General features: G+C 42.6%; 1 protein-coding gene and 1 long non-coding RNA gene across 4 annotated transcripts in view; one reads left to right on the top strand and one right to left on the bottom strand.

The window, feature by feature from the left end:
* The window catches only part of KITLG (KIT ligand), a 97,932-nt gene extending 87,669 nt beyond the window's left edge, over window positions 1-10,263 (top strand). For 2 of the 3 annotated variants that reach the window (XM_083401007.1, XM_083401005.1), the window contains exons 7-10: window positions 4,846-4,955; window positions 5,040-5,116; window positions 6,248-6,332; window positions 8,285-10,263. In XM_083401007.1, the coding sequence (XP_083257133.1) occupies window positions 4,846-4,955; window positions 5,040-5,116; window positions 6,248-6,287 (227 nt within the window). In that variant the 3' untranslated portion in view covers window positions 6,288-6,332; window positions 8,285-10,263. The remainder of the gene's footprint in view (window positions 1-4,845; window positions 4,956-5,039; window positions 5,117-6,247; window positions 6,333-8,284) is intronic. The other variant, XM_083401006.1, reaches the window with a different exon arrangement.
* Window positions 1-17,687, bottom strand: part of LOC310658722 — a 51,739-nt gene that overhangs the window by 3,711 nt on the left and 30,341 nt on the right. The window lies entirely within an intron of this gene.

Raw genomic sequence — 17,687 nt, 5'->3', positions numbered from 1 at the left:
AACTTGCCACTAATCAATTAGCTTTCCAAGGACTGGATGGTAAGCAATGCAATGCCAGGTTTTTGTTTTTGTTTTAAAGAATTCAAGGGAGATTAAGGAAGCAAAATGTCCATTAACTTCTGTTCCTGGTAAGAGCAGGGAAAGCATTTTTTAACCCTTCAGTTATATAGAATAACAAATCTTTCCAAGGTATGGTTTCTGCAAAGGGAAGGCATGCCTCATTTAGGGTACATTGAGAGTATCAACAAGAATGTAGATTGGATGAATCCAGCTTTTGACCAAATGCTTTCACCAGAGTAAACACAGCATGGAATAAGAGGACATAGCCGCTTGTGGATTGGTAACTGATTGTGCAAGTGGAAACAGAGAGTAGAAGAAAGCAAACAATGTTCACAGTGAAGAAGACTAAGCAGTGAGGTTTCCCAAGTATTTGTATTGGGACTATTGCTGTTTAATTTATTTACAAATTATCCAGATTCTGAGATAAGCAGTGAGGAAGCCAGATTTGCAGATGATACAAACATATTCACCATAAAGAAGGCTGATCGCTGAAGACTTGATGCTTTTGAATTGTGGTGCTGGAGGAGTCTCTTGAGAGTCCCATGGACTGCAAGAAGATCAAACCTATCCATTGTGAAGGAAATCAGCCCTGAGGACAGATCATGAAGCTGAGGCTCTAATACTTTGGCCACCTCATGAGAAGAGAAGACTCCCTGGAAAAGACCCTGATGTTGGGAAAGATTGAGGGCACAAGGAGAAGGGGATGACAGAGGACGAGATGGTTGGACAGTGTTCTCGAAGCTACCAGCATGAGTTTGACCAAACTGCGGGAGGCAGCGGAAGACAGGAGTGCCTGGCGTGCTCAGGTCCATGGGGTCACGAAGAGTCGGACACAACTAAACGACTAAACAACAACAACAACCAACATATTCAGGAGAGTGGAAGCCCAAGTCAATTGCAGAGGGCTCCAAACTTAGAAAAATGGCAAATAAAATTCTTTGTAAGAAAGATCACTCCCTATGGAGAGTCAATGCCTCCAAATAGAATCCAAAAATGCAGGAATGTTGATCCATTATATGTATAGGGCAGCTGTAGATAGAATAACAGGACCATAATCTTCTTCATGCTTTCCTGGGAGTAAGCTCCATTGCTTGCTCCATTGTTGCCTACTGCTGACTGCAGAGGTTCACCTTGTAAAACACCCCTAACAAAAGGTCTGAAGCCAGCAGCTATATAATTCTTTACCTTTCGACCCCATCAAAGAAAAGAAAAGAAAAGAACCTTCTTCATCCTCTGACTCCCTCTATGCGAGGGGTGGCAAACCGGTGCCACTTCTTCCCCAATGTAGTTGCACTAGCCATCATCCCTGGCCAATGGTCATTCTGGCTGAAGCTGATTAGAGTTTGAGTCTATCAGCATCTTGGGGGGCAGGTGGAGACAGGTAAGCCAGCCCTGCTCCGTGAAAATCTGCAACAGACAAGCTTGAAAGCACTTCAATCACTTGGCAGAGCAAGGAGGGAAAGTCCATTACTCTGGTACTTTGACAGATTGCACCTGCTCTGAAAGATGCAAAATCTCCTATCACCGCCCCCATCCTAGCTGGATGCTTAATTAAGGTTTTGCTTTTTGCTTTTGTTTTTTAAAATCCAATTAAACATTAGTCCCATCACTGAACTAATTTGGGACCAGATCCAGGCTGAAGCAGGTTGGCCCAGCCTGATTGGAGTCACTGGGCAGATGGATGGGGAGTACCCTGCCTTTTTTCCAAGTCACCTGGGAAACCACTGTCAGTCAGCACAAACAACACTGACCTAGATGCCCCAGGCAGGGACACAAGTCTGAAAAGGGCAGCTTCCTAAGTTCTTACTAAGGTTTTTTTTCCAGAGCTTCACCTTTTATCTACTACGGTTAGCGTGCATGGTGTAAAATAACCACCTTCCCATTATGCAAGCATGAAGTATCTGTTCTGCTTGACTAAAATTTCCTTTTAGAGTTGGCACACCTGCGGGGGCTAAGCAAAGTTCAAACAATGTTGGCTAGAGATTTGATTAGAAACAAGGTTTAGAATCCAAGACAGCTTTATGAACTGTAAATTGTCAGTCCCTGTTTGCACTGAGGCTTGAGATGTGGTTTGAACTGGAGTGGGCAGGATTTTTGTGGTAGAATTGAAGTGGGAAAATAAAATCTCATCGGCAGAAGAAGTGGTTCCTAATGAATAGAAAGTCTACAGGAAGGAATCGGAATGGCGAGTATATCTGGCACCACATCACACAGGCACTTCTTAGCTGCTGCTTATCCCATTCCCTAGTGTGCTTAATTTGATTTTGTTGAGAGTTGAGTTTTTAGCTGCTTGTCTGCAGGAAAAATAATCGGAACTAAAACTTGCAACAACAGTTTTTTTCACCTGCACTGTAACAGGAATAGACAGGTTTGGTTTAGATCAGCGTTTCCCAAATATTTTGGGAAATCAGATATTTTGGGTCTCGAGATATTTCCTGGACTACAACTCCCATCATCCTAAACTAGCCAGACCAGTGGTCAGGGATGATGGGGACTGTTGTCCAAGAACAGCTAGATACCCAAGTTTGGGACACCCTGATTCAGAGCAAGGATGGGGAACCTCAGCGGCGTAGCGTGGGTTGTCAGCACCCGGGGCAAGGCAAGTAATTTGCGCCCCCTAACCCGGGGCAAGGCAAGTAATTTGCGCCTCCCCCCCACTGCACTGTCCCTCCTCCAGATAGTCCCTCGCTCTCTCTCCGCACCGCACTGCACGCCTGGTACCCTCCCCTCCACAGTGGGCGGCGACCCGGCAGCTCGGATCAGATTCGCACAGCCAGCACTGCAGTGAGAGAGTGAGTGAGCCAGGTAGGGGCAGAGAGCTGCGAGTGCGAGCGCACCCCCCCCCAGATGTTGCGCCCGGTGCAGCCGGGCCCCCCTGCACCCCCCACGCTACACCACTGGGGAACCTCTAGATCAGGGGTCAGCAACCTTTTTCAGCTGTGGGTCAGTCCACCGTCCCTCACACCATGTGGTGGGCCGGACTATATTTAGGAAAAAAATTATGAACAAATTCCTATGCCCCACAAATAACCCAGAGATGCATTTTAAATAAAAGCACACATTCTGCTCATGTAAAAACACCAGGCAGGACCCACAAATAACCCAGAGATGCATTTTAGATAAAAGGATGCATTCTACTCATGTAAAAACATGCTGATTCCTGGACAATCCATGGGCTGGATTGAGAAGGCAATTGGGCTGCATCCAGCCCCCGGGCCTTAGGTTGCCTACCCCTGCTCTAGATGTTGCAGACCCAGGCGTCATGCCCCCCAGTCCCCCACCCCACAAAGAAGTAAAAGGCAACTGAGACTGGTTTGGATAAAAACAGGCCACAACTTTATTGAATGCAGACAAAAGAAGTTTGTCTTGGGCATGGGACAATCAAATTATTCCAGCCTGCTGCCAAAAGTGATGCTATCAGTCAATCTGTGCAGGGGTTTCTAATACTTACATCAAATAGGGTGAACCCCACAGGCAACTCCCCCCAGATCCCTTTGACGGGATACCCCAGTATTTGGACGAGCAGGCAAAGAGACTACAACCTCCCCTCCATCCAAGACTACGATTGCCCCAATAGGGAACTTTCATATGTTATTGGACTCCAACTCCCATCAGCTCCATCTAGAATAGCCAATTGCCAGGGATTATGGGAAGTGAAGTCTGGAAGGCATCAGGTTCCCCACCTCTAGTTTAAACAGTAGGTAGTTCTCACGTCTCCTCTCCTGTAGTTCAAAAGACAGCCAGTGGATTTGTAGCCCAGTCAAGATTGTGGGAACGTGCCATATCGTGGCTGTCATGATCACGAAATGGAAGCTTGGAAGAAATCTTGATATAGGTCGGAGGGATAAAACCAGACTTAAGTACTCTGGGCCAAATGATATCACTCACTTATGGTATCAGCCTGCCCGGTTATGTGTCACATAACACAGCACCACACACATATGCCACTAGCATCCTTCTGAACTGTAAAACAACACAAAAGTGTGTGAGAAACATGTATAAACATGCCTTGTAGGTTGCGCAATCAAATATATTTACACAAAGCTGCAGTATTTTTAAAAGAATGAATTGTTTCCATTTGGTATGAAAGGATTTTTTTTAACAAGCAAAGGCTGCTTGCAAATAATAGGGACCGATATTTGTTTTTCATTGGTTTAGTTATTATTATTATTTAATCCATTTTTGTCCACCCTCACCCCTCTGCTCTGTTGCATATAACAGACTACTTCCAGGCTGCTAATTAAAAGCATAACCTGTAAATTGGAAAGATGCGGTCAGCATCGTTCAGTGGTCAACAGCATTGCTCACTTCCAAGCACTGCTATTATTACTCCAGAGAAGTGGGGGGAAATACTTCCGGGGTGGTAGAGTATTTAAGTTTATACTGCTCAATCCCTTGTGAGCCCATATATGAAATTTACTCCTAGTATCTTCCTGCTGAAAAGTCTGTTCTGTTCTGCTAAGCGGCTTTGGGAGGTGAATGGGGAGAGGAGATCTTTTGCTGCAAAGAGAGAGGAAGAAAATAGCTTGGTAAATGTTGCTCCGCAGATGGTAAAATTGTGATTATACAGTTGCCAGAATGTTTGCCTTTCCGGAGGGAGTGCAAATAAAGCTGTGAATTTCAGGGAGCCAAATGCTTCCTAATGACAAACAAATCTCTCAAGGTATAACTTGCAATGTATGGTCTGCAAAGGCGATACCTAACTACCGTTTATGAACAATGTTACCCCGGAGATTAAAAAGAAAGAAATCTGCCTAAACTAACTGGAAATGTTTTCAATTACAGACACAGAGTTGGGTTTCCTCAACAGCCCCAGCATGCATGGAATCAGCATAGCACTAACAGGGCTGGTGACTCTTCTTATTGGCTTTATTTTGGGAGCTCTCTGCTGGAAGGTGAGATATGCCAAATAGAACGCTGGCTTACTTTATGCATTTGCTGACACGTAAAAATACTTATATACCACTGTTTTTCTATAGAAAACAACCCGCAAACACTTTTCAGAAAGTGACCAGAATACAGAATCAAACATCTGCCAAGAGGATAATGAAATAAGGTATTTTTTTTAAAAAAAATCCATGGCCCCTGGATCAGACCAATCTGCTTTGTGCTGCTCTGGGGGATGGGGTGGAAGGGGCATAAGGATTTTTTAAAACCCTATTTTAACAAACAGGAGCTGGTGGGGGCAGGTGGCAGTGCTGACTAGAGCATGTTGGTTCAATCCTGAGGTGTGCTGTTCCTTTGCAAATAGCACCACGTAGGATCAAATCCTCCTGCTGGTAAGCTGAATAATCTGATCCCATGGGAAGCTACCCTTTGCAGGTGGTTTCATGCATGTGAGGGAAGCCACTCACAGAGATGTAGTGACTGGCACTATGCAGGATGGGTGTGGTTAAGAGTGGTGGACTCGTAATCTGGTGAACCGGGTTTGATTCCCCGCTCCTCCACATGCAGCTGCTGTGTGACCTTGGGCTAGTCGCACTTCTCTGAAGTCTCTCAGCCTCACTCACCTCACAGAGTGTTTGTTGTGAGGGAGGAAGGGAAAGGAGATTGTTAGCCGCTTTGAGATTCCTTAGGGAAGTAAAGTGGGATATCAAATCCAAACTCTTCTTCCTCCTGTTTAGCAGCTGGTAATCAAGGGGATTTGATTCTGTGCAGTGCTGCTTCAGGGATAGGAAGAAGGTGAGGCCTGAACATGAAATACATCTGAGGGAAAACTTTGGGTCATGTCTCATATACTATGTTCCATTAAGCCTCCAGTCCAAAGCTAACTTGCTCAGGGTAACATAGGGCGACTTATTTTCTGAGTAGATATGCAAAAGGATGGTGCTGTCAGAACGTAAAACAAACAGCTGAAAAGTCAGAAGAAAGTTTTCTTCCCATGCAGATGTGAGGTTTATTGCAGTTCTTTCACCAGCTTCCAACACAGTTCTTTGTATGCCTACTCAGAAATAAGGCCCATTGAATAACTGGGTCTTACGCACAGGAAACTCAGAGGAGTCTTAAGAATAAAAAAATCATAGTTTTCATCCAATTATGCTTTACAATAAGTCTGAAACCCACCTATGACCTTTCTCTACAAATGGATGCTCTTTAATCTTGAGCAGGGATCTTTAAAATTGTGTTAAAATTGATCCTCTCTGCTGCCCATATGATAAATGCATTTTGGTTTTTGTTTGCCTTTCAGTATGCTGCAGCAAAAAGAGAAAATACTTCTACAGGTGTAGCTGTTGCTTTTTTATATATATACACTGTTACTGTTTCATGTCTTGGTAAGTTCTGGAAAAGACAATTTTGAATTGCCCACAAACCTTTTCTAATGATTAGCCTGTTGAAATGTGTAGTAACTATTTCCCTAAGGATTATTTTATAAAACTTGAAGCTAAGAGGCTGTCAATTTAAAAAGTACTGCTTCAGTAACAGTAGAGTCACAGCCTTTGAAAGTAAGCCCCTTTGCTTCCCTTTAGAGAGGTATTCAAGAGATGGTAGGCTATTCAATGAGACCTCTGAGCTCTAGTATCTAAAAACACAACTTGTGCCCTTCTGGGGCTAGAACTTCATCTAGTACTGGCACTCCCAGGAACTCCCATCTGCTTTGCATGCAGACAGTTGCAATATCCAGCATCTACATATAGGATTGGGAATATTCCCTGCTTGAGATACTGGATAGTCACCACCGGTCAGTGTTGACAATACTGAGCTAGCTGGACCAATGGTCCTGACTCAGTATACAGCAATTTCATGTGTTCCTGTGAAACTCTGCATTAGCATTTCAAAGTATTAAAGGATATTTACCTGCAAAGTAGTTGCTGTGGTACAAACAACCACTTTGAAATATGGCATTCTATGGTCTATCCATATAGTGGGTTGATAAGGGCCTTCACTGAGTTTCCAGTTTCCATCATAGCATTCATTTCGTATTGCAGCCATATATGGGGGGAAAATATCCAGCCCTCAACCTATAGCAGCTTTACAATTTGCACCTAATCCAGGGCAGGGAGGGGGTGATATTCACCAATTTCACAGCCAAGGAGGCTTAAACCTCCCTTCACTGCTGCTTTCCTGAAGACAATCTCAACTCCTTGACTGGTATAACTTGATTGTCAATTGCATCTAGGGGTTGACTGTTTTGACAAGACTAAGCTAAGTTGGCCAATGTTTCAGATGTGAACTGAGCTTAAGTTAAAGATTTAGAATGTACATAAAATGAGGTTTGTAGTCAAGGTTTTTGCTGGCAAACACCATAACATTTCCCCTCTTCTCCGCCCCCTCCCATACATGCATACACTAACACATGACTTGTTTCCACTTTACACTGAACACAGGTACAAACTGTCTTTACACACATACATGTGTTTATGATGTGAAAGAGCACACTATTGTGTACAGAGCTACACAGACCGTATACTCACTGACAGTGGGTTTTTTCTGGGGGGGGACACATACCCATAAACATTTTGTGAATCTAAGTTTGGCCTCATTGAGGGGCAGTATTTCACTATGAGTAGGAAAATGAAAGTACCCCCTAAACACTTTTTCTTTTAGAAAAAAAAGCACTGCTCATTGAATATTGCGTCTGTGTAACTACAAATATGGGACACGGGTGGCGTTGTGGGTTAAACCACAGAGCCTAGGGCTTGCCGATCAGAAGATCGACAGATCAAATCCCCGCGAAGCTGTACACCGGCTCCCTCGGCCAATAAAGTGAGATGAGCGCTGCAACCCCAGAGTCGGCCACGACTGGACCTAATGGTCAGGGGTCCCTTTACCTTTACCTTTTTATAACTACAAATGCACAGTTCAACTCCTATGTCTACATGGCACACATAGACATGTTGAAGGTAATATATGAACAAACACCCCTAGTTAATTTTCATTGTTGCCCATATTCTCATCCCAAGGTCCTATCCTCCAACCCTCTTCTGTGCCCATTCCTTTCATACATTTTCACACTTTGCCCAACATTTCTTTCCTCTCTTTCCTATATCTTCTTCTTTTCCTTCTTCCCTGATACCTCGAGATGCTATCACTTCTTTCCCTAAGAGGGCAACTCCTTTCTGCTACAGACATAATGCATGTATGCTGAAACTGCTTCACAAGGAGGAATTTGCTTGGTTTTGTGATTTGGAGGTGCCTTTTGCTAATTTGTGAAATTAAACAAATTTCAAGAAAACATCTCCCAAAAGCTATTGCGTTTTTCTTTCCCCCCTCTCTTCTCTACTAGGCAGCTAACAGTTCCATGTTTGCTTCATAAATGAAGCAGCTTTAAGCATATTTGTATTCCTTCTGGAGTGACAGACTGAGTCTGCATCTGTTGTTGTTGCCCGTGACTCCATATTGAGAATATAGAGCTGTGGACAAAGAGTGTGCTACTGTGAAACCAACGTTGAATTAAACATCAAAGAAGAGTCTGCACTGAAATGGACTGTATTTTTATATTCAGACAGATTTGTTTCTTTGCATCTTCAAATTTGCAGTGGAATTTCGCGAATGCATGAACAAGTAATTCTGGATTTATGGGATCCAACTCCAAAAGTCATCAGGAAATTTGCATTTTGTGTACAAAAGGAGACTCTGAATGGGAGAAAAACGCAGAAAGTAATGAGAATACAAATCTTCAGCACTGTACATAAGACTTGCAAGTAAGGTTATGCAGTGGACTAATGTGCTAGCTTTCTTTCATCGGTGGAACTGGGTTCATATTAAATAAGATTGGATATCTGTCGAGCTGTAAGTGAAATTTTATTCCATGTCACAGAAAGCAAACATACACTTTGGCAAAGCTGTTAATATCCATCAAGGAGAAGTAAACACTGGATCATGAAAATGGGGCAATTGGAATAGAATGGAACATTGGCTACCTGATGTCGGGGAGACTCCTATTAATGTTCCAGTGAGAAAATGGAGAGAGAGAAAAGAAGTCAGCTTCAGGAATAATAATTAAAAAAATGCCATGAAGTCTATTTAAAATGCATATAAACATGCAATTTTGTTCTTGACATTTGCAAAAAAATCATGTCATCTCGAAGATACTAAGGTTTAGTTTAGCTTTTACTGTATGCCATTTCATATTTGCAAATGAATTTTAAAAGTAATACACTTTTCATCACTTAGCCTTCTCCATCAATTATTATATTAGTTCAGCTCAAATAAAAAAAGAGAAAATTTTCTTAATAGTTGTCAGCCTCTTGGTATTATTTGTAACAAAGCTGTGGACAACAAATCCAAGACTGAAAATAACCTGCTATTCATAAATTTAAAAGAGGGCACTAAAAGTTAATCAGAGCCCACATAGAATTTACTTAAGTTATTATTATTTCCGGAAGAGATATTCACAGGATATTGTATTCTGTGAAACAGCTGGGTTGCTCTACATTCCAAGCTACTAATCCAATAATAACCTTAAACTATAATCTTAACTATTGTTAAACTAAAAGTTTAACTATTGTTAAAATGCTCATTTACAACGCAGTGATTAAATTACCTATGCTTAAGGGATACTTTATTTAAAAGATTTTCACATATTTATTTATTTTTCATATATGTCACAGACTCTTAGAAATAATATATGAAAAGCTATAGAATGTATTTAGGATAGATTTAAAAATAACACAAATCTGGCATTCCTAAAATCTCTGTCCTGTTATTTTTTTGGCTGGCATTGAAGCCAAATGACAGCATCCGTACCACTAAAACCATTTGTAGTAATTAGGATGAGATCAGTGTGTCTGGCTGTTAACCAGAAGGTTGGTGGTTGGAGCCTACCCAGGGATGGATGGCTTTGAGCAGGATTCCTGCATTGCAGGGCATTGGACTAGAAGACCCTTGGGGTCCCTTCCAGCTCTACAATTCTATGAGGCATATTTGGGATACATGCTGCAGTCCAAATGAGGTGGCTTGATGATGCCCAGGACCACCAGCTTCTATCTGTGACTATAGCCCATAGCTAGATCAGAGCCTACAATTGTGACTGTCCATCTTTAGAGTCGGAAAATCATGAAAATCTCTGTGCAACCTAAAGATATAGGAAGATCTGCTTGAATGTAACTCCAATGCAGGCCCCGACAAGGTAGAAACTAGAGCCTCAGTCAATAGTAACATGCCTCAGTAAATCACTATGCACATCATAAACATGTACAACACTTCACATTCCAGTAAGTGTTCTGGAACACAGTTGTGGATGCAATATCTGAAACCTGCTTTTTTTTAAAAAAAAAAAATTCGTCAGAAGGGAACAAAGGACCCATTTGTTGCTTGATTAAAATGGCTTTAAAGGTAACGTTGCATACTTGTTGGAAACTGCAGTACATATTGTGCAAAGATTCATTTATACTGCAGGGTTTATAACAATGCCACATTCTTTTTCCCTTCCCAAAAAAACAGAACGAGACAAATTTAAGGTCAAGAGGCATTTACAGAGCCAACGAAAAATTCCAAGTATAATCCTACTGGCCTTACCATGCTTGCATAACAATCATTGTTCTCGCTTTGAATGTAAATAACCTCCATTAGCACAAAGTGGAATACCGTCCCATCAAAACTAAAGTTGAATAATCATTTTGACAGTGAGTAGCATTTCCTCGGCATTTTATGCTTAAGACGTTTGACTGAGTGGTTTGGGCCATCTCAGTTGAATGTCACAAAGATGAAATATCTGGAGACTACTTCACTACTTAGGATTACCATTTGGCAACCTAATCTTTGAAAACTGTAATGGGATGGATATCTCCATCTGAGGAAGAGCAATCTTTGGATCTAAATCCAGTTTGTTTATTTGGTACCTAAATTTGGTTGTGGACATAGCTCATTTCCCTTTTATTGTGATATTAAAATGATTCGTGACCAGATTTTGAATTCTGGAATTGTCAAAGTGGTTACTATTGAGTTTAAGGGCATGACTCCACCAGAAAGGTAAAATTGGTGTCTTTGTGCCAGAATTGGGATCCAGCCCAGTCAGGACTCTGGGCAACAAGGCAAATAGTTCAGAGCGGCCACATTATCTGATTTTATTTTTTTTTTTTTAGTAATGAGTTAGCTGTTCTTCATGGGAAGTAGAGCATGGCTGTCTATAGCTTTCATGAGTCACAGAGCTCTGTTTTAGATTCAACAGTGCCAATCACTGTGTGTGTGATGTTGCAGCTCCAAGTGTTTCGTGAAGGGATCTTTCACAGCAGCACGGAGAAGGGGAAAACACTCTTTAAAAGAAATCAAGAGAGGCGGGAAGCTGGCTTAGCACATACTGAAGATCATTTAATGCAGATTAATCACCCCAATACCATTTAAGAATTCAGTTAAATTCATAATCTGGATGGATAAACTTCCTCTGTCTTCTCAATGCATAGTTAGCAGAAGACTGAGGATATGAATGAGTACCAGTTTTTGTGTGGGCAGAACCCCAGCGAGGTTTTCTTTTGTGTGTATGAGTTCTTTTGGATTGTTGATCACTGAGTATAAGTGGTAGGAGCCACCATTATCATTCAGATAAAAACCTTTTTAAACATCCTTTGGGTTGGATCAAGTGATGTCCTTCCACAAACAGAAGGGCTACTCCTAACCACAGCACAAGATCCTTCCATGGGGAAAATCCAGTGGTGTGCTTCTGTTGCACAACGTCTCGAGATGTGTGCTTGTGCAAAGTCTGTGTTGAACAAAGACCTACTTCCTGTGCAACAGTGTGCAAATCAATGACACTGCCCATGTTTTTCCCCCAGTGACTTATCTCCAGATCCAACATTTTCTCTTTGTGTAGTGTATGTAGTGCTCTTTTTTGGGGGGAGGGGGTGTTTTGCAGCAAGGGGCCCATATAGTCGTGCCTTGGAAGGTGAACGGAGTCTGTTCTGGAAGTCCTTTTGACTTCCAAAACGTTTGAAAACCAAATTGGTGCTTCTGATTGGCTGCAGGAAGCTCCTGCAGCCAATCAAAAGCTGCGGAAACCCCGTTGGACATTCAGGTTCCAAAAGAACATTGGCAAACCAAAACAATCATTTCCGGGTTTGCGGAGTTCGGGAGCCAAAACGTCTGAGTTCCAGGGCATTCGGGATCCAAGGTACGACTGTATATTCCTCCAAATGAATAAAAATACTGTTTTTTAAAAGAAAATTAATAGATCAATTAAGTCAACATCATTTTATCCCTTACGGAGCTCGTGAAAGTGCATCTAGGGAATTCATGGATAGCTTCTGTGGAAACAGAAAGCAGCTAGCTACATAGGGCAAATTTCAATATGCTATGTTACAAGAGATTTTACTTGAATAACTTAATGGTACTTATTTCACTGCAAGCTCATTCTAGATCCATATTTAATACAAATGTGCCATGCTATGTTCCTTTCTCTTTTGAATGTGGTTAGACTCTCCAGACTACACACTATTTAATTGTTAAATCAAAAAGCTACGTTTGTATTGTTTCAGCTATTTGGAATAAGAGTTTGAGAATTACATAATAGTTTCCCCTGTATCACTAGTAATTTCATTCACCTGTATTTTTAAAAAAAGCCATGTTAAAAAAAATTATTATTAAATATATTTAAGTCCTAGGAACTCAGAAACTTCAGGCTCCTTCTTATCGGACAGATATATTCCTTTGCTGGCTCAGTCATGGATTGAGATTATGTATATTTTGATGTGTATTTGTAATCTGACTGAAGGTTAATTGACCAAGTTTATAAAATGTAATGTGTATCTTATGTGTCCTCTTAAAAATAGATGTATACCCCTGTCCTTTTTTATATTGGTTGAATCTGAAATTATATACATATGCTTTATTGTTCTAAACAATGAATTTTATGCACTGAGGTTTAATGAGTGCTTTCCTTTCATTCACTCCATAAGTCGAGGCTTCCTGGGGAAGATCAGCAGTCTTTTAAATATGGCATCCCTTTTCCACCAGCAGCAATATTATATACACCGATAATGTTTAATTGCACAAGGTGCTAACACAATATCGCATCCCTAATTGATTCCTTCCATCGTCTGTGGAATTCATGGTATTATTACTGCTGTATTCTTAATGAGCTTTGAAAGCTCTCTAGATCTTTAAGGAAACCCTCTTTCTAATGGTCCCAAAGCTGTTTCCTAATATCAGCACATTTGCTATTAGTCAAACCTTTTGCAACAGTCAATGTATGTATTTCTTGTTTGTACAGTGGTACCTCGGGTTAAGTACTTAATTCGTTCCGGAGGTCTGTACTTAACCTGAAACTGTTCTTAACCTGAAGCACCACTTTAGCTAATGGGGCCTCCTGCTGCTGCCACGCCGCTGGAGCCAGATTTCTGTTCTTATCCTGAAGCAAAGTTCTTAACCTGAAGCACTATTTCTGGCTTAGTGGAGTGTGTAACCTGAAGCATATGTAACCTGAAGCGTATGTAACCCGAGGTACCACTGTCCTGCACTTTGCCAGATGTTTGGAATCGATGCCTTTAAGGACTGGGTGCATGTGGCTCAATTGTAGTTGAATCCAGACAGTCATGAAACAATGGTGACAAATGAGACCTTGTGACTTAGAGGGGCTATATTCTAGTGAAACAGCCTTAGGGTTTTGACCCTGGAGCCATTGTGCTTGTGGCTAGATTACTATAATGCTCCCCATAGGGACTGTGCCAAATGGCCAGCTGTTCAGCTGGCATTGAATTAGTTTCTTATGTGTGCCCATGTTGAAGGAAAAAAGAAGCCTGTAGGGAGCAAATTTGACAGTCCTACACCTGTGGAACTCAATTTCTTAGATACTTGCCCAAACTTGATAAACCCTATTAGCAAAGGCTTAAGCTTGATCTTAGTGCACAAGTTTAAGCAAGATGATGAGGTTTTAACATTTGCTAGTGATGCTGTTTTTTTACAGCATTCTCCCTCTGAAATTTGAAAATGGGAGTGGCTCCTGTGAAGATATGTATGTTGTGATAAGTAATTATGCACTCAGCTGCAGCACATGTAGGAGTGTGAATGAGCTACTAGCTACCACCACCAATCATTAGCAGAGGAGGGGGAGACCTGGCCTTTGCCAGTGCCTCACAGCAAACAGAAGTGATGCCCATTGCACCTGGTAAGGAGAAAGAAAAAACCTTTACTGTGTTGGGCATTGTTTCTGACAGGTGAAATCTTCAGTGGGTGCAAAACACTGGATGCCATGCCTTGCAGCACTGCACAAAGCTGGGCTGCCCTGCTTCCTTGCTTGGAGCAAATTGCTTCAGAGGTGAAAATTGCATGAACCTCTAGATGGTCAAACAATGCCAAGATGATGTGCTTAGTCACCAAGAGATCAGACTTCATCTTCAACAGATTCACTCCATGGCTCACAAAAAAACCAAACCCAAAACAGATTCTCTCCATAGCGCACATCGCAGCCCTTGAATTCATTGCTGAGGAAGAAGGCAGTGCAACATCTGGGCGACATCTTTTTAGATGTTACATGGAACATAACAAGTCATGCTGTGTCGAGTGAGGAACATGGTTTCCTGTAACCACAGTGATGCTGCAATCCAGTCACACTTTCCAGAGGGGCAGAGCCAAATCTGCAACCCTTCTGAACACAGCAGCCAAGGCAGAAGGACAGCAGCCTGGAGCTGGTTCAGTGATCAGCCTTGATGGCAGTGAGGTGAGCTTGGATTCAATAGATTCCCAGCTGCATCAGCCCCCTCAGACTTCTAGGAAACTCTGTTCAGAGCCATTGTGCTGACTGCTGGCAGAGGAACGTGGGTTCGGGGGGGTAGCACCACTCTGGGTGTCATTCCTGAGTGTGGGTGACATTTGGTCCTTCGCCCACCCGTGACTCAGACTCCCATGCCTACTGGGTGCCATCGGCGCAGCAGCTCCTCCCCTCCCCCTGACAGTTGGCAGTAGGCATGGGATTCAAGGGTAAGCGGTGTGCCGTTGCCCCGTGCTCCCAGCTGGAGGAGGCAGGCAGACAGGGGAGAGGGTGGGAAGGAGGCAGGTGAGCAGCAAGGGGAGAGGAAGGAAGTGGGATTGGTGGATTCATGCGCGGCTACCCCATGCCTGGGAAGGCACCCTCTGCGCCCCTTGGGAACGCGCCCAGGCGCACGTTGGGAATGCGCCCGCCCTGGTTCTCCATGGATGTTCCTAAATGGGCAGTGACAGGTTGGCTTAGCTATGAGGAATCGCTCACAAGACAAGCAGGGTTTGGGTTGCTCTGCCCATCAGTGACTCCACAGGGAATGTGACACAAAATGCCCCAGCTGCTCCTGGACATGATCTTCTGGGGAAAGCAGGTATGAATACACCATAATAGTTCACAGCATCACATAGCCTACAAGCCTGTCGCTCCAATTTTACAAGCAAATGAGCTTCTGAAAATTAGATGGGAGGTTGACAGGCCAGTTTTCCAGGCCACCTTTTCCAGAGTGATAGAAACCAAAATGTCCCTGCAATTAATATGAACGCTAATATTTTCACCTATAACTCTGACTCTCGGCTGCTGCAGAACTTCATAGCTGTATGCCTTTTCCTACTGCTACATCAGTTTACATTAGACAAAAATCCAACCCAGTGATGCAGATGTAATTCTAGCTGACATGTTAACATGGAGTGTTTCCATATGAGCTATCAAAAGCCATTTTTACAGGACGTTTTGGAAACCTGGGGACATTATCTTGTTTTACTGGGGCAAGCAGGTTCAGTAGTTCAAGTTCTACTATAGCTCAAGAAGTTGGAACTCTCCGTCTACTTCTACCATCAATTATTTACAAACTAATGGTTGAAATTCTTCTAAGGATCAGAATAAATTATAAAGGAACTGAAATGTGTGTGTGTGCACGTGCACGCAGAGTCATGTACTAATATGTTATTATACATTTTTAAAAAACAGAATGCTTGCTCTGGCATGGGTCCAAAAGTCCCCTGCATCCTTTCCACACACAAATGGAACTTGCCTAATTTTTGTTTTGCTCCTAACTGTGTATAATTGTGTCGCTTGTAGGACTTTCCAAAAGATTCCACAAGAGATGCCTGAGGCATCAGGTTGCACAAGCAACCTAGTGGTTCCTCAAATTCCAGCCAGTGGCCAGTGTTAGCTCCAACATTTGGAGCCCCTTTGATAAGAGGTCATCCACTTCATACCCACTTCTTCTCTGGTCGAGTCTGGCATGCCCTCCAAGTGTCCCAATTTTCCAGGGACAGTCCAGGAATTACAGAAGCCACTGACGGTGGCAGCAGCACCAGTGGGGGAAATAGGGACATTCTGAGATTAAATCAGAAGCTGGGACAGCTTTCATAATTCTGGGACTGTCCCAGGAAAATCTGGACACTTGGAGAGTATGCAATACTGAGCTAGATAGACAGCTTCCTATATTCCTTTCTGTTCATCTACAATGCTTGAATAGAAAATACCTTTGGCGGAGGGGAGCTTTAATGTTAACTTGTCCAAAATGTCAAATACTTACAAACAAAATGATAGGCTATATTATTGTCAATCTAGGCACTGCAAAATGTTGGCAGGTATTGATTCAGCTTCTCGTTTCTAAATTGCTATTACTCCCCCGCCCCCCAGGATCTTTTAAAATTCTTTTTTGTTCATCTTCAACAACTTGGGCATAATACAGGACTGACTCTATAAACAAGTATGGCCCTCTTGACCTCCAGCCCCTTCTGGTAAATTCCGTGGAAAAAGAATAGAAACCCAGAGCACAGATTCATTTTTTCCAGACGTATGTGACATTTTGGGCTTCTGTCCAGGCCTGAACACAGGGGCAGTTTTCTGTCTCTTTTGGCAAAATGAGAGGTTTTCTTGAACTTCTGGGGGGAAAAAGATTCTTTGGAGACTACAAGCGCCTCTTTGTTTGTAAGCTATTGTGCCATGGTGAATGAAGTGTAATAGTAAAATAGGCCCAATTAAAGAAGCTGAAAGGCAGAATGTGTGGCTTGTATCAGTTTTAAGTGACCAAAGAGCACAAATGCCAAACGGCCTGCATGTTAGACATTCCTCCTCCTCATAGCTTTCATTTTCCTTGTTGAATATTATGACAATTCATCTGTCTTGCCCATGGAACTGAATGTCTTTTAACATTTATCCTTTCAGGACTACCAACAGAGGAGGAGACATATGTTTATTAATGGAAAACATGTGTTTTCCCCTCTCTCTTAACAATTAAAAGGAAAAGGCAATTAATGTGTGTAGAAGCTAGTCTACTGCACAGAAGTAAAAATTCCATTTCTTGCTTTGCTCACCTTTGCCTCTGGCCCACCCACCAGTGGCATGTGCTTTCCCTCAGAAAGTTGCCCAGAAGAGGGCATGACCCTTCTGCAGAAAAATGTTCCCCGTTTCCAAGGTATGTTTGTTTCTTCTGCAACTTGCTCATTGGGCAGTTACCTCTTTTACTGCTACCTGCTGGATGCTTGCCACAACCACACAAGCAAGACGTATTTCCCTGACCCAGAATAAGTGAGGACTGTGTATCACGCTGATCGGTAGCAGTAAACATCTGCAGTATGCAAACAGTTCAGACCAGGGTGGTCTAACATGCATGTGGCCCTCTATGCCTTTTTTGGTGGCCCTCGACAACATTTTACACCTCATGCCTACAGCCCTCACACTGCTTCCCAAAGGCAAGTAAGGAGCTGCTGGACTTTGGGAGAAAGGTGTGAGGGCTCTGACAGGGTCACAGAGTCCTCCTGTCTCT

This window comes from Podarcis tiliguerta, assembly GCF_965153285.1.
Source record: "Podarcis tiliguerta genome assembly, chromosome: 10".
Classification (NCBI taxonomy): domain Eukaryota; kingdom Metazoa; phylum Chordata; class Lepidosauria; order Squamata; family Lacertidae; genus Podarcis; species Podarcis tiliguerta.
Note: the sequence above shows the minus strand (reverse complement) of the source record. Positions and strands in the feature narration are given on the sequence as shown.